General features: G+C 49.1%; 1 protein-coding gene across 2 annotated transcripts; it reads left to right on the top strand.

The window, feature by feature from the left end:
- Positions 1-642: 642 nt before the first annotated feature.
- Positions 643-11,380, top strand: TP53INP1 (tumor protein p53 inducible nuclear protein 1). 2 transcript variants are annotated; one of them, XM_064154723.1, is made up of 4 exons: positions 643-711; positions 3,854-4,137; positions 4,652-5,000; positions 9,650-11,380. In XM_064154723.1, the coding sequence occupies exons 2-4, from the start codon at positions 4,026-4,028 to the stop codon at positions 9,897-9,899; spliced, it is 711 nt and encodes a 236-aa protein (XP_064010793.1). In that variant the 5' UTR covers positions 643-711; positions 3,854-4,025; the 3' UTR covers positions 9,900-11,380. The 2 variants fall into 2 exon arrangements, with proteins under 2 accessions (XP_064010793.1, XP_064010792.1); XM_064154722.1 differs by having other exon boundaries at positions 4,649-5,000.
- The last annotated feature ends 10,256 nt before the right edge of the window (positions 11,381-21,636 follow it).

Genomic DNA, 21,636 nt, shown 5'->3' with positions numbered 1-21,636 from the left:
GATGTTTCACTGCCTGCAGCAGCTCTGTGGCTCTGCGCTGGCCTCGATCTTAAGGCCTCTTCCAACCGGGCAATGCCACGATCACCTCATGTTTGCTTTGTTAGTTTTCCCTTAAAGGAAAACAAGGACCGACCTGCTACGTGACATAACCTCCGAGCTTTATAGCTTCAGCTGTGGGACTTGGAAATTTCACAGCCAAGCTGAAACGCCTCAGCCCGGTCATTGTTTGAGGGAAGTGCTTCTCCTGTGACTGCCCACCTGGTGTCCTGCACCAGGACAGTCAGGGACTCGTTGGAGCAAGCCCAGAGCAGCGCTGGAGCACCGCTGCGGTGAGGACAGGCTAAGAGAGCTGAGTTCAGCGCAGAGGAGAGGAGGCTCTGGGGAGACCTCGCTGTGGCCTTTGGGCGCTGCAAGGAGGTTTACGCCAGGGACTCGATGTCCCCGAACTCCGCACACCTTCCCCCGGCCCCGGCTCCGGCAGCGGCGGGGAGGGCGCGGGGCGGCGCCGGGCGCGTGCCTGCCCGCCCGTCACGTGCGTTAGCGACAGGCGGCGGCGGCGCCCATTGGCGGGGCGCGGGCAGGGGCGGGCGGGGCGCGGGCAGGGGCGGGCGGGGCGGCAGGGCCGTCAGCTGCGCGCCGCGGCTGCAGCAACAAAGGGGCTGCGCGGGGCTCGCAGCCAGTGCGGCGGCGCCGGCGGCAGCGCGGACCCGGGTGAGTGTGCGTGGAGGGGCCGGGGTCGAGCGTGCTGCCCGCGTCCCGCTTCACTCACGGCCGGGCTGTTCCTGCTCTTTCCGTGGGCGAAAGCCCGGGCGGGGCAGCGGTAAGCGGCAGCAGAGCTCCCGTCTGCGCCGCGCGTCCCGCACGGTCTCTCGCTGCTGGGGAAACGCCGAGGCCGGGAGGGTTTTCCCGGCCGTCGGGCACCCAGCCGGTAGTCGCGTCCCTCCCCCCCCCCCACTCCCGCTCGGCCGGAGCGGTGCGCAGCTGCCGCGGGCCGCGCCGGGTCACTCGCCGGCCCCGCGGAGAGCGGCTCTTTGGAGCCTCCCGGTGGCAACGGGAAAGCTGCGAGCCTCCTCCCGTGGGGGGTCAGCAGCCAGGCTCGGACAGCTACGGAAGCGGTTTGTGGGAGCTATTTTTTTCCTCTCCTTCTTCTTTTTTTTCCCAATTGTGGATTTTTTGGGTTGGTTTTTTCCCCCTTAGCCTGAATGACATCTCTTGTGCTAGTGTAAGGAAAAACAAACCGCCCCGAAACGAAACAAAACTGCCTTCTTTTGCTTCCCTTACGCAGCAGTCCACCGCTGTTGACACGCATCGGTTATCTGCGACCGCCTCGTAATCCCTGCTGTAGTTGAGTCAGTTGCACCCAGACTTTTCCTCGCAGCTGACGGTTCCCAAGAGCTAGAGCGCCTCTTCTCCAGCCTCTGTCTCATTGGCCCTCTCCTAAGGGTGGCCCTTGATAACGATATCACTCCTTGGTCCCCGTCGCACTTGCACAATAGCGTTTTTAAAGGCACTTGTCCAAAAGGATGTCAAAACATCAGCCAGTTTCAAAATGATTCAGATGGGGGGGTTTTGCTTTGGATCCTTCTTGGGATGGGGGAAGGGGGAAATGGGACAAAGTGCCTTTTGATGTACAGAAGGATGTTTATGGGTCGAAAGCTGTAGTTGGTGCAGCTTACATTCTCAGGCACAGCAATCTTTCACATGCTTGTTAGGGAATAGTTGTTTGCTGTTGCTGTGATGGCTGTGGAGCGTGAAAGTAGGAGTGTGAGCTCTCCTCTTGCTCAGCCTGAAGATAGCCTCAGCCTCAGCCCGAAGGTATTTCCAGTCCTGATCTAGGAAAGAGGCAACACGAGTGTGTGGGAGTACAGGGTTAGCCAGTGCTGATCAGCAATTACACTGTGGCTTGCTAGTAAGGCTAAAGAAAAAATCAGCTCTGTGCTGTTCCTAGGCCTTGTGCCAGAGGAGTTAGGGATGGATGTGAGAGATAACCGAGAAGTTACATACTTAAAGCTTTCCCTTGGAGTCCATTTCCTTGTCTGTGACAAGCCCTGTCTGTAACAGAAGCACTCAGACCTTCTGGAGAAGGTGCTCAGGAGCGCTGTGGGCATTTGGCATTTCCTTAGGTAACCCATTCAGGGCTTAGCAGCCGTAATGGTTAAAAGTGCTTCCTGCTGGCAACCACTGAAAACTGAACTTTACTGCAGTCAAAAGCCACTTCTGCTTGCTGTGGATGTAGCAAGGAAGAAATGTTTGCCTTTCTTTATGCAGTTCGCTGGTGTTTCCACTTTTCCCCTCTTCTTTTAAACCTTTTGCTTTCTGAAATGGTCTCATTTTTCTTTAGACTTATGATCATTCTTATTGCTCCCTTAGAGTCAGCCCAGATGTTTCATTTGCAAGTGTATTTCTTAAACCCTGCCTTTTCTGATTGCTGCAGCTGAGCCAGTTGCTCCTAGTCTCACCTTTTCCTGCGGCTGACAATTCCTGGTGAAGAACTAGAATGCATGACTTCTTGAGTTACATTGCCCCTTTCTGTGTTGCTTCTGAACACTGCTTTGAATTCCAACCCTATCCCTTTATGCTGTTTGAATAAGGAGGTAGCTGTATCAATGCCTATAGAGCCAGTGCTGCATGGAGCAATTGCTTCTGCTTGCATTCAGTGAGTAGGCAATGGTGGGGGTCTGGTGTCAGGGGGTAGAAGGAGGCCAATAGGACCCTTCACTGTGGCCTGAGAATTGTTGGGTGAAACAGGGCATGCTGGCCTTAAATAATATTTCTCACAGGTTCTATCATCTTCTAGTGGCTGGGTTTGTTTAGTGGAGTGTGCCTTATTCCCTTTCTCTTTCTGCATGCAGGCTCTTACCCTCTTACATGCATATCTTCTTCCCTGTTTAATTATTGAGCAGGCATTTAATCTGTAATAATCCTGACGTGCTGGGACAATTTAACTATTGCTCTGGTGACACTACCTTGTAGTTACATTGGCCTTTTTTTCCCACATACTTTCCCAGTAGCTTTAATGGCATCTATTTATTAACTGGTATGAATACTGAAAGACTGTAAGCAGGCTTATCTGGGGTGATTGAACATTGAGCTTCTTGGTACTACTGGGATTTTTCATCTTAACTGCCAAATGTCGACTTCAGGCTCATGGGGACTAATTAATATGTGTGTTTAGGGGAGTCTATTGAGAAATGAGCACTGGGTTTAATTGTCTGAGCTACTTTTCCTTGGTACTTAGACTTCACCATACATGAGTAGTTGGGCACTGGGTGTGAAAGTGATCTCACTTGGTAACTCCCTAGCGCACTTTGAACCTGGAGAATAGGACGTGTCTTCCTACTGTGTTGACTTGCAGGCAGTGGCTCTGAACTCTGTGCAATGAGAGGGAAGAAATGCTACCTAGGGCATCTCTGGGAGCCTTCAGAGAAGTTTCTTGGAGATGGAGAGGCTGTCAACAGAGATGTGCTGCCTGGAACAAAAAAAGGCACTTGCCTTTCGCATCTCTCTCTGACCAGGAAGAAGTCAGGCAGGGAGCTGAGGGAGGACCTTGATGAGCATAGGAACATGACTCCTGTGTGAGAGTCCATCTCTTCCATAGGAGAAGGTGGGAACTGACAGTTGAGCAGCAAAGAGCATGGAGAGGAAGGTACACTCAGCTCCAGGAAAGGACTTTGGCTTTTTCTGTGTGTATCTAGCTGGCAGGTAGTGGTGAATGCCAGTGAAGCTGCCTCTCTTCTTAGAGGAAAGGATTCACTGGTACCTCAGACCACACTAATGAGAGCATTTTCAGTTTGTTCCCTAGGGAAGTTTCCTGTTGCTTTGTCATTAAGACCCTTGTCATAATTTTTTGCAGGTTTTGCATACGCTGTTTACCAGTCATGCCTCTGCATGCTCCACACCTAAGCTGATAAAGCATCTATGCACTTTAATCTCAAGTCTGTGCCACTCTGCTAGTACAGTGTGAGCTGTGCCTTGGACCTTGGATATAAAGACCTGCCAACCAAAGTCTTGTTCCTGCCTTAGTAATGTTCCAGAGGTTAAATAACATGCTCATGGGAGAGATTGACAGCTTGTCCAGCCAAGAGCCAGAGTTCAGTGAGAAAGAAGATGACGAGTGGATTCTGGTTGACTTTATAGGTAAGAGATTTGTTACCTGTAAAGCTCTGCCTCTGTCCTCCCCTGGCCCTTACTTCTCTTACTTCCACGTGAAGAAAGCAGTAGCTCGGGTGAAACTTTACCTAAGCAAAACCAATGTGGGTAAGCCTGCAGGGTGCTGTACCAAAACATGGGACGTGAGCTGATGAGAAAACCTGTCAGGTTTGTAAGCCCAACACAAACTGCAGCAGAACCCCTTCTGCAAACAACATGTATTTGACTTATTACACAACTGTATTGCTTTACTGATAACAGTTGTTTTACATGTCTAACAGGGCTTATCAGGGAACTCCCTTTCCTCCTCCCCTTGCTTTAAATAAAAAGAAGTGCGTGTAGATGCTAACAGGGCTTTATTTCTCTCTCTCTCTCTCTTGGTTTGTTTGGTTGGTTTTTATATCTGGTTTCTGGCTGCGTGCAACCTGGTGTTGGTTTTGATCTCCTGCAATCACCATCGTCCATGGGCTCCTCTCCACTGACTAATGGCCGCTTACAGCAGACACTTGCACTAATTGCTCCTCGGAGGAAGTGAATGTTGCTGAAGCATCGGCCGTGGATGGCTCTCCCGTCTTCTCCTGTTTACCATCTCCCTTGGAACACTTGCCAGAGGCCAGCGAGTCCTGCTTCATCCAGTTTGAGTCGTGTCCTATGGAGGAGAGCTGGTTTATTACCCCTCCCCCGTGTTTTACTGCAGGTGGATTAACCACTATCAAAGTGGAAACCAGCCCGATGGAGAACCTCCTCATAGAGCATCCCAGCATGTCTGTGTATGCTGTCCACAATACCTGTCACAGCCTTAATGAAACTGGATGTGGAGATGAGGAGTTTCACAGCCCGGGTAGTCCCAGGTATGTCTGATTTCTCTTGCCAACTTGCTCTGGTGCTGAAAATATCTGGGTTCTACTTGATCACATTAGATGCTTTAATACTGAAGTTTCTGGCTTGTTTTGGAGTGAGTGAAGGGTGAGTACTGTACCAGGTGGGAAGGGTGGTCAGGGCCACTTATTTGCCTGCTTGGAAGAATGTTACACAGGATGACTGTGTTGGGAATGATAGTTTGACACTGCAATGAATATTTATGGAGCCTTTGCAGAACATGCTCCAGTCCTGTCGAAACTGGTGGCAATTAACTGTGTATCTAGTGCCACAGATTTGAAGGCGTTTTGCTCCCTTCATAGCTCTGTGCATTTCTCATCACTGTAAGTCAGCACCCTCTCACTCACCTCCTGAGATGACCCTGACAGGGAAAACTGAGTTCATCTCTTGTTTGTTTGTTCTGCTTGGTGTGGTTTTGTTTTCATTTCACTGTTGTTGTTCCTCACCTTAGTGATAGATTAGGACAGGATTAATATTTTTTTTCCATGGGCTATCTTCTGGAACAAAAGCAAACTGAAATATTGCACAAAACCTCCTTCTTGAGGTAAAAAATTGTGCTGCAAACTTCTGCTTTTAGCGAGGTGAAGATGTTTGTGCTTTTTTGCTTTTGGGTCCTAAGGATCTGGCCAAATGGGATCGTTGCTTTGGTGTTAACTGCCCACTTATGCACAGCTATACAAGCGTAGAATAGATGGATGTAGACAAATAGAGTATTTATTTGCTGTCATGATTCTGCACTTGACCAGATAGTCACCAATTCAGACATGATTGGGTGTTTTGTGGACCCCAGTTAATAACAGACTGACTCTTCATCCTCTCTGGTGTTTACCCTTAGAAACAATGGTAATAACAATAGAAATACCCCAGCATACTAAGCTTTGGTATGGTAGAGCTGCTGCAGGCAGATGCTCACTGACCTTTCTGCTCAGCTCCTTGTCATAGTTAAAGTTCTTGGCTCAAAGAAAGAGGTGACTTTGAGAGGAGATGTAGGTGTTTAATATTGAGGTACAGTGCTGACAGCATTAGAATGGGGGATTTGTATCATCATTTGGGGAGGATCATAGAATGGTCTGGGTTGGAAGAGACCTCCAAAGGTCATCCAGTCCAACCTGCCCTGCAGTCAGGAGGAGCATCCTGAACTAAAGCAGGCTGCCCAGAGCTCTGTGGAGCACCTTGAATATCTCCAGGGAGGGCAGTTTGTGATGTTAGACATCAAAGGTCTAGCTTAATCTAAAGGGGAGCTATGAGCACACAGCAACTTTAAGGATCTGCAAGAGATCTGTAGGCTGAAGCATGTCCTGGTGAGAGCCATCAGACCCTTTACCTAAAACAGCAATTTGCAGTGGGTAGTAACACAAAGTTGGATCCTGACTTCTCAGTGTTTTTAACTGGGGATACTGGTGCAAATCCTTGAGGAGGAGGATCCTGTCTTGCATTATGCAACACAGTTAAGCTGTTTTAATATGTGAGGAAGCTAAAGGTGTCGTAATCTTCAGCTGTTGTGTGGGTAAGTTCCTTCACACTGATTTCTGTGCTGTTGCTTTGTCAGAGAACTGAGGCTGTTGTGTAGGTTATTTTGGGTGGCAGAAGTGGGAGGAGGCAGGTTTACAGCTGAGGTGAAGTAGAGAAACTGGGAACAGCAATTGCACTGGTAATGCAAGAAGTTTCAAAAGCAGTTTTGAAGTTTCTAGTGGTTTAATGGTTGGCCATTTAACATTTGTAGGACCAAGAAAAGCTGCTTAAGGCACACTGGCACAGTAAGTACTCCTGTTTTGGGACACTTTGGATCAGGCTGCTGGCAATGCTGCTTCCTCTAGAGCCTTGTCTGCCAAAACAACACTAGTTTTAAGACTAACCTTTGTGCCAAATGATGTTACTTGATCAAGCCTAACTACATCTGCTTTAACAAGCCTAAATGCTAAGTGCAGAAAAACTACTCAGATATTAATTGGGATTGAATCTGAAGCCTTTAATTTAGTTTCTTGTGAGGTCTGTCTTGACAGCACGACTAGCAGGACACTTAAGCTTTCCAGCAGTGATCTGGCTTCAGACACAGCCCCTCTAAATTTAACATCTTGACAATATTGGTAGAGGCCTATCAGCCCTGTTCTTTTGGTGCCCAGGGCTTTCTAGTGCCAGGCTACCAAAGGCATCCCCTAAGATACCAAAATGATACATTTTTGCTAATTCAAACCACCTCTGCTAGTGCAGTTTCTCTTAAGATGAGAAGTAGAAGAGCCTTGGTTTGCAAACCAGTGCTGGAAAGGTATTTGCTAGGAAGGGGAAAAAAGGTTTAGATTGTTATTCTGTGGAGGAAGTTTGCTCTTTCTAAATCCCTCTTGAAGCAGAGAGATGTTTATTAACTTCCCCCTGTTCAGGTTAGCTGTATTTTTCTGTATCCAACCACAGCACTCCCTGTTAGCAGTCAATACCCTTTGCTACCTAATGACATCCAGCAAGGGCACACTAGGCCATATGGGTTCTGAGAAGTGTGGTGTGGCTTCCTGGTTCCTTATGGCCTGTCCCAGAACGGCTCCACCTGGAGTTCACCTCCATCACTGAGTGTATTAAGGTATCCTCACTCACAAAACTCAGTAGCCCTGCGTTTGCAGGCACCCGCATGCAAACGGGTGGTGTAATCTGCAGTGAAAGTACTTGCAGTGCACTGTGAATTCACTTGTGCTGTCCTGTGTTACTGGCTTGGCTTGTTTCACACTTGAAGTGTCTGGGAGTAGGACAATATCCAGTGAATAAAAGGGGAAAGCAGAGTGTCACACAGGGCTGGTCTGGAGGCCTCCTGTCAAGCTACCCAAGGAGCCAAAAGCAGGTGGATGTGGATATTTGGGAGGGAAAAAAAAGGAGGGAGTATTCCCTTGTTTCCAGGGAGTATTCCCTTGTTTCCAGGGAGTATTCCCTTGTTTCCAGGGAGTATTCCCTTGTTTCCAGGGAGTATTTCACTCTGTGGAATAGGGGAAGGTGAAAGAACTCACTTCTGTGGCGGGCACCTGCAGGCCCCCAAGGCTACAAGGACATATCATGGGCACAGCAGAGCAGACTTAGGTCTACAGAAACGTCCTATGATAAATGGAAGTTACACTCCTCAAGAGGAGAACTGATTATACAGTCATGCTGGTGCTGAAAAGCAGACTTCCCAAGAGACCTCTTGCTCATGCCTGAGTAAGCTCTTGGTCTTGCAGACACCTATTGTGGGCACCACCGAGTTGACAGCTAGTTGCTGGGTCCTTTGTGGGGGGAAAGAGAAGGCAAGCAGCTCCAGTACCATGCACCTCACACCAGCTGTGGCACTCAGCCTTAGGATTTGCTTTGCTTTTAAAACTGCCAGGCTGTTTTTAGCTTGGCTTTGGAATTTCCAGGAAACATCAGTGATTGTTCTGTCAAGTAGGGAAGGCCTTTTGCTTGCCTAGGCTGCTGGTTTCTTTTTCCACCGTTGCATGATGGAGTAAGGGTTTGCCAAAACTGCTGGCTCTCTGCTCATGAAATCCAGAGGGCTGGTTGTGGAGAGATCCTTCTGGGTTATTTCCTCTGTGTGTCACAGCTGGCCTGTCTTTTCCATTCCTCTGTGTGAGCATTGTTTGGATTTACTTGTGTGGCTGGCTATCCAAACACATCTTCATTTCTGTGCTTCTGTTTCCCCACCAAACCATCTGTGGGTTTTAGCCAAGCTTTTCCCAGTGGGTGACTCAGATCTCCAAAAGCTGGAGCAGTGAGGCACGAGTCGCGTTGCGCTCCTGGTCCGTGTTGCATCTTGGGCTGTGGGAGGTGGAGTGGTGAAGGAAGGGTACCAGGATAAAGACCCCAAAATCTAAAGGCTGCTGTGGTGCACTCTACACAAAGTGAAAGTGGGTTAGCAGCACTGGGAAATGTGGTTTTTCCTCAACTGGCTCGGCCTTGCCTCAGCCCACAGATCTGAGTAGAGTAAGGGTGCCCTTTGGAAATGTTGGGTGTGGATGGCCACGATAGGATCATAGGAAGGTTTGGGTTAGAATGGACCTCCAGAGGTCATCTCGTCTAACTCCCCTGCAGTCAGCAGAGATGACATCCACTAGATCAGGTTGCCCAGAGCCCTCACCTTGAATATCTCTGGGGATGGGGTCTCAACCACCTCCTTGGCCAACCAACTTGGCCTTGCAGTGTTGCATCACCCTCACGGTGCAGAACTTGTTCCTAATATCCAATCTAAATCTGCTCTTTCATTTCAAATCACTGCCTCTAGTCCTATCGCTGCAGGCCTTTGCTAACAGTCCCTCTGCAGCCTTCTAGTAGCCTGCTTCAGGTGCTGCAAGGCCACTATCAGGTCTCTCTGGAGCCTTCTCTTCTCCAGGCTGAACAACTCCAGCTCCCTCAGCCTGTCCCCATAGCAGAGGCGCTGCAGCCTCCTGATCACCTTCGTGGCCCTCCTCTAGACATGCTCCTTCAGGTCCATGTCCTTCCCGTGTTGGGGGCATCAGAGCTGGACACAGTACCGCACTTGAGGTCTCACCAGGGCAGAGCAAAGTGGCAGAATCCTCTCTCTTGCCCTGCTGGCCACACTTCTTTTGCTGGTTTGTGTGATGCCAGTGCCCCTCAGCAGTGACCGACAGCTGCTTGTTCCCGTTTCCAGAGCGGAGGCCCGAAGTGAAGTGGCGCAGCGCGTTCACTGCTACGTCACAGCTCTTGCTACTCGTTCAGCTTTTCTGGAGAACACCAAGAGCTTTCGTCCTGCCCACTGGATCAAAGAGCACCACGAAAGACACCACCCCGGCAGAAACCGGCTGCGCCGCCAGAACCTCACCAGGGATTGCCACCCTCGGCAGCTCAGGCACAGCGGACTGTTTGTTCACCAGCCTTGCCAGCGTCAGTTCAACTACTGATGCCTCTTCTGGGTTTAATCTATGGGCTAATTGTTGGGGTGGGTTGTGGGTTTGTTTCTTTTTCACTTTGCTCTTGTTTTCATGCCTGGGGAAGTGTGGTCCATCAGAAGGTGATCCTCAAACACAATCATAAGTAGCGCCGAGTTCTTTTGGGACCGACATGAGATCTTGGAACACCTTGCAGCCAGTCCTCGATGTTTGATATCAATGTCTTGGAAGCCTACCAGGATGATAGTTTCTGGGCTGTTTTTGTCAGCTACGACACAGAGGTGGGTTGGTGGTTTTGTGGTTTGCTTGGGGGTTTTATTTTAGTTGGTGTTTTAAAAGAAACTTAACTGAGATGGAAATGATGTTGCGTTTATCAGCGTGGAGTTAGAAGGTGTCGAGGTTAGCCATGTGCTTTAACGCCCGCTGCTTGACAGCTTGTGTATCTCTCTCTGTATTCAGCATATGTGATTATTTCCTAACAAAGAAACACCCTAGCTGCCAGGGGTTGTTAGATAGCTGTGCTGAACTGTTACAAGGAGGACATCTAAGTTGCCTCGTACCTACTTGTGTTAGTGGAGTCTGCGTAGGTGTGTCGGGTACTTGATATAGGCGTGAGAAAAGTGTTGTTGCGCTATGGTATGGCACTGGTGTCGCAGATGTAGTACCTCACAGTGGAGTGAAAGGAAAAGAGGACCTATGGATGAAGTGCGGATGCACAACCCGGAGAGCTGAGCTGGGTTTTACGTGGTACAGTTCAAGTTCTTGCTCCCTTTCTCTAACTCTTCCTGTCTCTGAAACAAGCATTTCCCCGACCCTGTTTCGCTTAACCTCTATTTAAAGGAAAGAATTGGTGGCTCCACCGTTCTTTTAATCTCATCAGCAGCTGACTGCTCTTGAAGGAAGTTGAGCTGATGGATAGCTGTTTCCGAGCTGCTAATGGCTGTCAGATTGTCTCGTATTCACAGCTTGAATAGCTCCAAAGTAGAGAGAAGGAAGGCTTTTATTAGACGTTCTCCTGTCTTTTTCTCTCTATGAAAATGAAGTCTGCATTAATCGTGACTGAAAATGAAGGGAGAAGAGAATGCTGAAAAACAGTCTTGTGGAGCTAAACACAGTGATAACAGGGTCTGTAAAAGGTGAGATCTATTGGATGGTTGTTCTCCTAGCACCTTGGGGGGGGCAGAAGGATAGCAACAGGGGGAAAAAAAAGCCATTCAAAAGAAGTAGAGGTGTTTCAAACGCTCTGCAAGAGGGTTTGGCAGCTGGCAGGCAATTAACAACAAGTAAAGTTCACCTGATAACAGTGTGTGTGTTACACAGCCATATGGCATGCCAAACCCTGATAGATCAATGGCTATGGTGGTGAGGAAGCAGAAATCTGCGCTGAAAGGAAGAGGGAAACAGCAGTGAGTTTATCCTCCTGTGCTCGATGTGACTCTGTTTTCCCCTTGTGTTTAGTGCCTAGGGCATTAAAATCTTACCATTACATGCAACTGTGTCTTCCAGTAGTCCTTACACTAACTTCTGTGTAAGGAGCCTTTGAAATTAGGCAGGATCAATAATGTGAATTATTCCAGGCCTATGAAGTGTTTCAAACCCAGCCAAATGCTTCAATTTCACTTGAAGCAAAACCCCAACAAGTTTGACCTAGCTGTAATGGCACTGTTGCACGTTCTGCAGCTGGAGCTGTGGAACATCTTCAGTGTACTGGAAACTGCGTTTCTAACCTCAGTTTCACCACAGCTGTGCTGCTTCCCTGGGGTGAGTTAGGACTGTTGAAACTGTGTAACAGCACGAAGTGCTTTCCTGGTACACTACTGTGTGTTTGCTTTTGAAGACACAAAGAAGAAAACAAAATTGGTCACATTAAGGAATTTCCAAACCAGGTTTTGTTACTGCTCTTTTGCAGCAGTACGTGACCGTGTCCATGTCCGTGCAGCAGTTCTTCTGTGGTCCAAATACTCTGCTTTATGTGCAGACAGCTGTGGTTTCACCAGTCTCTCATCTCTTCATAGAATCAATCACCTGAGTTGGAAGGGATCTCCAAAGGTCATCCAGTCCAATCCCCTCTGCAGTCAGCAGGGACGTCCTCAACTAGATCATAGAATCATAGAATGGTCTGGGTTGGAAGGGATCTCCAAAGGTCGTCCAGTCCAACCCCCTCTGCAGTCAGCAGGGATGTCCTCAACTAGATCATAGAATCATAGAATGGTCTGGGTTGGAAGGGATCTCCAAAGGTCCTCCAGTCCAATCCCCTCTGCAGTCAGCAGGGACATCCTCCACTAGATCATAGAATCATAGAATGGTCTGGGTTGGAAGGGATCTCCAAAGGTCGTCCAGTCCAACCCCCTCTGCAGTCAGCAGGGACGTCCTCAACTAGATCAGGTCGCCCAGAGCCCTGTCGAGCCTCACCTTGAATATCTCTGTTCTTACTTCCCTCACATTACCTACTTTTATCACTCCAACTTTTTGCCAAACTTAAACTTCCTTCTCCTCACTGCCAACTTTCTAGCTCAGGAAAATTCTTTGCTTTCCTGTATTTCTTTATATAAAGTTAACTACTTTTCCTTCAGCTTTAATTTTCTTAAAGTGAAATGAAGGAAGATGGAGTCTCCACCTCCCCACGCTGGAAGGATGTCAGAGATCCTTTCGTGCTTAACGGGGAGTTGGAGCTGTGAGTGTAAGGCTCTCAGGCAGTACAGTGAGAGCCTTGGTCAGTTCTTCTCAGTAGGCAAGTAAATGCAACTTTAGACTGCTCCTAGAATTGGGAGAGACTGATCTTTTTATACTACATTACTAGATGATTTTCTGGTGATGAAAACCTATATCTTTCAGGATATAAACTTATTTTGTTGCACAAAGCTGTGCTTCTCGACTTGTAATGTTGGAAACCATATTATTGTGTGAGCTAAGTACTGCATCGATGGCTTTTTATTCCCTTTGTTTTACACCTTGATGTTGGTCCAGCCCTGTCGTTGTGCCTGGAGCTGTTGGGCAGTTAGATTCCTTTTGGTTTTCTGTTTTAATAGTGAACTGTGTGGCTTTTGTATGGGTTTTTTTGGGGGGGAGGGGAGTTGTTTGGGGTGTTTTAGTTTGTATTCGTGTGTGTGTGTTGTAAAAGTGGAGGCCTTGCACTGTCTCATGCTGATTGATGTCAATGAATCTTGCTGGAACTGTGTTTTTCTTATGTACTGGTCAATAGACTTCTGTGTTTTAAAAACCTGTGCCTTCTACACAGCAGACTTGAAGATTCAAAAGGGACATTTCAGTAAGGGTTAATACTGTACACCAGTCTATGCATATATGGCAGCTTCTCTCCAGAGCCACTTCTCTCTTTGTAGCAGCCCTTTGGATAATGGAAGAATGTCTGGCTCTCGTTTTACCTTTTTAATAGTTTAAACACAAGCTGAAAACTGACAAAAAACAGCACTTTGCCAAAAAGAGAAAAAGGAAGCAGCATTGCTTAACCAGTCTGTATTTACTAAAGCAGTCCTCTGTATTTGGGGTTTAATGGTGTGCTCTGCACCCTGGGGAGATACCATCTGAGCTCTCAATAAACAAAAAATAATGGCCTATTCAAAGCTGTCACTCTCTTCTTTTGGGGCTTGGATAGGGTCCCAGTCCTAATCCCTGAACACCCCATGCAGGTGGGGTAGGTACAAGTACTGAGAATCTAGAGCGTTAGCGTTTGGAAGGGACACTTAGAGGGATCATCCCATCCAACCCACCCTGCCACAGCAGGATCACCTGGGGCAGGGCACACAGGAACACATCCATGGGGGTTTGGAATGTCTCCAGAGAAGGAGACTCCACAGCCTCTCTGGGCAGCCTGTTCCAGGGCTCTGTCACCCTCACAGTGGAAGAAGTTTCCCTTCTGTCCCCACTGGAACCTTCTCTGCTCAAACTTGCACCCAGTGCCTGTTGTCTTATCACTGGATGTCCCTGAGCAGAGCCTGGCTCTGTCCTCCCCATGCTCATAGAGTAGAGGTTAAGAATGGCTGCACTGGTACAGAAGCCCCCCCTGGGGATGGGTTTGTGTTGCTGAGCAAGGGGCAGGGCCTGGTTTCAGTGGTGTTGCACATCTCTGCAAGCTGCCCCGTTCCCTGGTGGCATGCAGAAGTGTTGTGGGCAAAGAGGACAGATAAAAACATTGCTGCTTAAGGCATGCATGGGGTGCAGGCAGGGTTTCTTCTTAGCTCAGCTGAGCCTCTCTTGTTTTGTTTCATATCCATTACCTGTCTTGTCACGGTGGTGTGTGGAAGGCTGCTATGCTCAGCATTCAAGAGGTATGAGTAGGGGCAGGCAACCTGTAAAGGACATGGAGATCCTGTGCCAATGTCCAGGGGACAGGGTTAGAGAATCAAGGAATGGCTTTGGTCAGAAAGGACACTGCTGTGGCCAGGGATGCCTCTGAATGAGACTCCGTTACCCAAAGCCTCGTCCAACCTGGCCTTGAACACCTTCAGGTAGGAGGCATCCACAGCCCCTCTGGGCAACCTATGCTGGAGTCTCACCACCCTGTACTGAAGAATTTCTCCCTAAGATCCACTCTAATCCTGTTCTTCTTCAGCTTAAAGCCATTTACCCTTGTCCTGTTACTAGACATCCCTATGGAAAGTCCCTCTCTGGCTTTGCTGTCGAATCCCTTCAGGCATTGGAAAGCAGCTCTAAGGAAGCTGTAATGGAAGCCAATCCCAAGCCATCTGTGGCTGCACCAGGATGTGGAGGACAATAGGATCACAGAAACTGGGCCTGTCGCTCAGTGATGGAGAAAGTCCTCAAGTCAAAGGCCATAGAGAAGGCAGAGGTACTCTGTGTCATCTGCACCTTGGTCTCTACTCCTGAGAGAGCCTTTGGGAATTGCAGGCCTCTGAGGCCAAGGGGAAAGGCTGCAGCAAAGATCAGTCCTGGGCTGAGGAGGAGGGAGGGACTGGAAAGGGACTTTTTAGGCTATCAAGTAGTGACAGGACTAGGGGAAAGGGAGCAAAGCTGGAGGTGGGGAGATTCAGACTGCATGTGAGGAGGAAGCTCTTCATTGAGAGAATGGTGAGAGCCTTGGAATGGGTTGCCCAGGGAGGTGGTTGAGGTCCTGTCCCTGGAGGTGTTTAAGGGCAGGCTGGATGGGGCTGTGGGCAGTCTGCTCTAGGGTAGGGTGTCCCTGCCCATGGCATGGGGGTTGGAACTGGATGATCCTTGTGATCCCTTCCAACCCTGACTGATTCTATGATTCTAAGTCAAGGTGGTGTTGAGGAGCTGGGATATACACTGATCTCTGGGTCACAGCTGGCTGATGTGCTTGTTAATCTGTATCATTTATTTCAAGTTACAGCATCATACAGGATTCTTCAGTGCTGGGAGAAAGTAAATGCCCTTTCACAGTATCACAGCATCATCAGGGTTGGAAGAGACCTCACAGATCATCAAGTCCAACCCTTTACCACAGAGCTCTTGCAGCTTCCATCTGCAAGAAGAACAGGGGGAACCACAAGATAGCCTCACCTTGATTTACACGGGAAGGTGGTGGAGCAAATGATCCTGGAAACTTCCCAAACATGGATAAGAAAGAGTAGCCACAATGGATTTATGCAGGGGAAAGCACAGCTGACAACCCTATAGCCTTCCACCATTATGTGCTTGGCACAGTGGGTGAGGGGGAGCAATGGATGTTGCCTTGACTATAAGCATGGTTTTTCAAGCTGTTCCAAATAACATCCTCCCAGGATGATGAATTGTGGACTGTGTAAGCAGAGGGTGAGTACTTGTGTGGAGAACTGGCTCAAAGGTTGTGATCAGCTGTGTGAAGCCTAGCTGGAGGCTAAGAGCTGCTTTTGTCACCTATTAATACCAGACCTTACACTGCTAAAAACCTCTGTTAGTAGTGACCTGGGTCCTGGGACAGACTGCACAGTCAGCAAGCTTGCAGAAGGTAGGACCTGTTTGTACACCAGAGGACTGGATTGCCACTCAAGCAGGAATGGGCTCACAGGAACCTCACGGAGTTCAACACGGGGACACGTGGAGGATAAATGACCTCAGGCAGCAGGCCAAGGGGTGGAAAGCACCTAGGCAGAAAATGCCCTGGGAGCTGCGGTGAGCTGCAGACTGAGCCAGCACTGCACCCTTGTGGCCTCGCCAAACGCTTCCTGGCCTGCAGCAGGAGGGGGGTTGCCAGCAGGCAGGGCGAAGCGACCCTTCTCCACTCCCTGCTAGTGTGACACCTCTCAGTGCCCTGTCCTGCGTACAGGAGACACAGGCACACTGGAGTGCACCCACCAAGAGACCAGGGAGACGATAATAGGACTGGAGACTGAACTAACTGGGGGAGACTGGGAGCTGGGGTTATTTAGGCTGGAGAAGGGGCAGTACAGAAGAGAGAACTGGGTTTTCCTGTCTGTGAAAGGAAAGGAGGCAATGAGTGCAAGCTGAAATGTGGGAGAGTCTATTTCAATTGAGGAATCTCAGTTTAACCACTCGATCTTCTCCAAGATATTCTTTTGGCTTTTCCTGAAACTCTGTAGTTTGTTGTTTGGTTTGTTGCTTTTTTTTCCTCTCTAGTCATCAGGGATTTTGACCTCTGGCTTGTCAGAGATCATGGAGAGTGGCCTTGCAAGGATTACAGCCAGCTATCTCAGCACAGTCTGCTGGGCTGGCTTGCTGCGAGTGGTCCCTGGCTTGATTTTCACCCACTGAAGAAGCTGGTTGACCAAATGATCTATTTAACTGACAGCCACCAGAAGGAATTTGTGCAACACAGCATCCACCTTCCCAGAGCCGAGCAGTGAGTAAACCCTGTCCTTTTCAAACACAGGTGTTGTGATCTGTGCATTTACCAGGGCAGCAACCCTGTGCTGGGAGCTGCACAGCTGAGAGCTGTACAGCATTCTGCAGGAGAGAGTTTGCCTGTATGATCTTAACCCTTACAGATAAACTAACGTAGCTTCACTGATAGTGTTCCTTCTGGGGCTGCTTAGCTCAGACTTAATGCAGCTTTTTCTAATGTGGGTTGGACACTTTCCAGAACCTCATGAACTAAAGGTTTTTAGGAACTTCTCTGTGCCAAAGCAAAGTGTTCAGATAAAGAGTCACATCAGAGTGGCCATGCTGACTGCAATTCTCACCCTGAACTAATGATCCAAACTCCTAACCCTAACTCTAAACCTAAGAGCCTAACCCCAATTAGAACTCCTAAAATGTAATTCCCAATACTAACCTTAATGGCTAAATCCTAATGGCCTAACCATACCCTAAACCCTAATCCTAACCCTAATGCTGTCACTAACCCTAACCTTAAACCCTAATAGTAGCCTTAACCATAATGGCCTACCTCTAAACTTAATACCTTAATCCTAATGGCCTAACCATACCCCAAACCCTAATCCTAACCCTAATGTTGTCCCTGACCCCAACCTTAAGCCTAACCTTAAACCCTGATACTAGCCCTAACCCTAATGGCTTAATCCTAACTTAATGTCTTAACCCTAATGGCCTAACTATATGCCTAACCCTAATGTTATCACTAACCCTAACCCTAATGACTTACTCCTAGCCTTAATAGCCTAACCCTAATAATCTAACCAGACCTCAAACCCTAATGCTAGCCTTAATGTTGTCACTAACCTTAACCCCAAACCAAATCCTGACCTTCAAACCTACTAGTAGCTGTAGCCATAACCCAAGCCCCTAACCTTAACCCTAATGGCCTAACCATACCCCAAACCATAATCCTAACCCTAATGTTGTCCCTGATCTCAACCATAACCCTAACCTTAAACCCTAATACTAGCCCTAATCCTAACTGCCTAACCATATGCCAAACCCTAATCCTAACTGCCTAACCATATCCCAAACCTTAATCTTAACTCTAATGTCATCCCTAACTCCAACCCTGACCCTAATGGTCTAACCCTGCCCCAAACCCTAACTGCCTAACTCTATTACCCCTAACCCATGTTGGAAACCATGAGGAAGGTGCCTCTTGTTATTCCTTTGAGCTGCAGCCAGGAGATCTAACACATAGGCAGATGAAGAGAGACTCACAGCTTGGCTGCTTGTTCCTGATGCCACTTCCCACTGCAGCAATGCTCTCCTTACCCCAGGCTGTGACTGTGGGCTTGGTTCAGGAGATCAACCCTGAGGTTGTGCTTTAAAGGTGAAAACCTTTGGTGTGTGGAGTGTGGGAGTTTAGATATTCATGTGCAGGACAGGATGAGGGTTTCTGACAGATGATGGATAAAGTGTTTCCTGTGTAGGAGAACTTTCAGGACAAGCCAAGACAAGGTTTATGCCCAATTCCTTACTGCTGAGAAAGGTGCATCATTTCCAGAAGATGCAGAGAAGATACTAATGAGAGAGAGAAGGACACAGTTTGTTGGTTTGCTTTGTGACTGCTGGGGAGTGATGACGTCTACAGAATGCAGATTTAAAAGGTTGGTAACTCTCTCTGCTACTCCCTGGCCCTGTTTTAAAAGCCAAAGACGAAATCCTTGTATCATGCTACACTATTGCAGGCCTGACCTCGCAGATTGTAAGGGAATTTATTCTTGACCTTTACTTGATGTTTTCTTCCTCTGTTATAAAACTGTTAGAACTGTTGTTTTATCTGATCTGATCATCATGCAGGCTGCTTATCAACAGCTGGTCATTGCCTATCCTCTCAGTTGCTGATATTAACCTTAGAAAGACATATTCACATGGTTAGGACTGAAAGATTTACTCTGTATTGTATTTTAGCTAACAGGTCCTCAATAACTAATATAGACTCTCCCCCCACCTAATCAGAAAAGAAGTCAATGAAAAATAGTCACAGAATCACAGAATGATTGCGGCTGGAAAGGACCTCTGAGATCATCAACTCCAGACTATAACCTAAAATGACATCAGCTAAACCAAGTCTCTCTTCTCTTGCTGGTCACTTCATGAGGTTCCAGATCACAGGATGTTAGGGCTTGGAAGGGACTGCTGGATATCTTTGAATGCAACCTGTTGCCAGAGCAGGACCATAGAATTTAGTGCAGGTCACACAGGAACATATCCAGACAGGGCTGGAAAATCTCCAGAGAAGGAGACTCCACAGCCTCTCTGGGCAGCCTGTGCCAGTGCTCTGTCACCCTTACAGTCAAGAAGTTCTTCCTCATGTTGAGATGCAACTTCCTGTGCTGCAGTTTCCATCCATTGCCTCTTGTCCTGTGCCAGGGCACAAGTGAGCAGAGGCTGTCCCTGTCCCTTCCTTCCTGACCCCCAGCCCTCTGCTATATAAATTGCTCAGATCTCCTCTCAGCCTTCTCCTCTGCAGACTAACCAGTCCCAGGCTTTTCAACCTCTAATCAGGCAGTGCTCCAGTCCCTTCAGCATCCTTGCAGCCCTCTGTTGGACTCTCTCCAGTAGATCTCTGTCCCTTATGAACTGGGGAGCCCAGAACTGGATGGACTATTCCAGGTGAGGCCTCACCAGGGCAGAGCAGAGCAGAGCAGAGCAGAGGGGGAGGAGAACCTCCCTGGATCTGCAGGACACACTCTTCTTAATGCACCCCAGGATTCCATTTCTTTTACAAAAGAAGTGTTTCAGCTTCAGCAAGGCAGCTCAAGGCCTGAGATTAAAGTTAGGTCAAGTTTGCCTGAATTCAGGACACCACCTTCTCTCTGTAGCAAGTGGGAAGGGAGGGAAGTGCACTTCCAGACCACGGGATGTGTTTTGCTGGTGGGCTTCAGTAAAGACCAACTAACAGAGCTACCTGCACATCTACTTGAGGCATGTTAAACTATGTCATGAGTTAGATCTCTTTAAGAAGCTGGTGCAATATGAAGAAGGATGAAGATCATTTCTCAGTGCCAGCTGACAGTGGCTTGTGATGTTTGGGTTTTTTGTTCACATCTCTTTTGAGCCATAATTCTTGTGACAGGACTGGGATGGGTATTTTGCAGAGCTGAAGAGGCTGGGAGGCTGCAGTGTCCATCTTGCACATCTGCTGTGCATGAAGTTTGCTTTAATCATTGCCCCCACCCCATTGGGTTCTGTAAACATCCACAGTTGCTAGCCCTTGCTGGCCAAATCCTCTGACCTATTAAACAGCTGATAGGGACCCTACCACAACATATCTCTCTTGCCTCTTCTCTTACCCTTTAAAATAGCAAAGCTAATCACCCAAACCTGGTTTATCATGCTTAATTACTGTAATACATATTTGGAGGGGAAATAAAAACCCTGTTTACATTTTAATAGCATTACATTTGGGAAAAGAAAAAGCAGAACTGAAAACAAAAAAGCAACGATGAGGCAAATGTGCTTGAAGGCAGCTGTGGCTTCTCTTGGTGGTGGTTTGCAGCACTGCAGTGCGGGAGAGGAGAGCAAAAGGAGATGTTGTTTCTCATTTACAAAGTGACTGCAGGTGCCCTGTGTTGAGGTGAGGAGCTGCCTGCTTGCATGGGGGTGTTGTAAAGGAATAAGGTGTGCTGATGGCGTTGTAAGTTCGTGCTGCTGTGGGATTTGGGCTTTAACTTCTTAGGATATTTCATAGAATCATAGAATCAACCAGGTTGGAAGAGACCTCCAAGATCATCCAGTCCAACCTAGCACCCAGCCCTGGCCAATCAACCAGACCATGCCACTAAGTGCCCCAGCCAGGCTTGGCTTGAACACTTCCAGGCACAGTGACTCTACCACCTCCCTGGGCAGCCCATTCCAATGCCAATCACTCTCTCTGCCAACAGCTTCCTCCTAACATCCAGCCTAGACCTCCCCCAGCACAGCTTGAGACTGTGTCCCCTTATTCTGTTGCTGGTTGCCTGGCAGAAGAGACAAACCCCCACCTGGCTACAACCTCCTTTCAGGTGGTTGTAGCCATCAATGAGCTCTGCCCTGAGCCTCCTCTTCTCTGGACTAAACAACCCCAGCTCCCTCAGCCTCTCCTCATAGGGCTGTGCTCCAGGCCTCTCATATGCGACCCTTGTAGCCAAGGCTACCCCTGCTTACTGCAGAGCACGTCGGGGCTTTGGAGGTTCCTTCCAAGCCCGACCATTCTGTGTCACTGGCAAATGAGAGGAGCGCCTGGCACTGTGGCTAAGCTTCAGCATCCTCTCCTTATGGAGAAATAGAATGTAAGGTGGCAGCTCCTGAGCCTCGCTGAGACGCGGGGGGTGGTCTGAACTGGATTGACAGGTGTGGAAAGCTGCTGGGCAGGCGACAGGGCCACCCATGGGCGGCTAGGGAGGCTGTGCTCGAGGGAGGCTTGTTCCCTGCGGAGGTGAATTTCTCTTCGGGTCAAAACGCAGCAAAAACGGGTGCAGTAAGAGGCACCTCAGAGGAGGTTTGGGATGTGAAGGCCCAGGCTCCCCACTGCAGAGCTGCGTGCCTTTGTGGGCCGTCCTTGTGCAGAGAGCCGTCGGACACCCACCGGGCGGGCGGCTGACGCCCGTGACGCGGGCTGTCACGGAGCTGCCCCCGCAGCAGTGGGGCGTGGGAAGTTCCGGAGGCCGGCGCCACCGGGCACAAACGGGATGTCACCGCGGGGCCGAGGGCCGACACCCGCGCTCGGCAGGGGTAGCAGCGAGGCGGGCGGGAGGAGCCGGCGGCGCGGGGCGGGGCGGGGCGCGCCGGGGCCGTGTTTACATCCCGCCGCCGCTGCACGCTGCCGCGGAGCGCGGCGCTGCCATTGGCCGCGGCGGCTGCCGGCCCCGCCCGGGGGCGGGCGAGCGGCGCTGCGCCGGGCGCGCGGCGTGCGCGGCGCGTGAGGCTGACAGCGGAGCCGCCAGCG

This window comes from Pogoniulus pusillus, chromosome 14 (genome assembly GCF_015220805.1).
Source record: "Pogoniulus pusillus isolate bPogPus1 chromosome 14, bPogPus1.pri, whole genome shotgun sequence".
In the NCBI taxonomy this organism is placed as follows: Eukaryota; Metazoa; Chordata; class Aves; order Piciformes; family Lybiidae; genus Pogoniulus; species Pogoniulus pusillus.
This window is presented reverse-complemented; position numbering and strand designations above follow the sequence as displayed.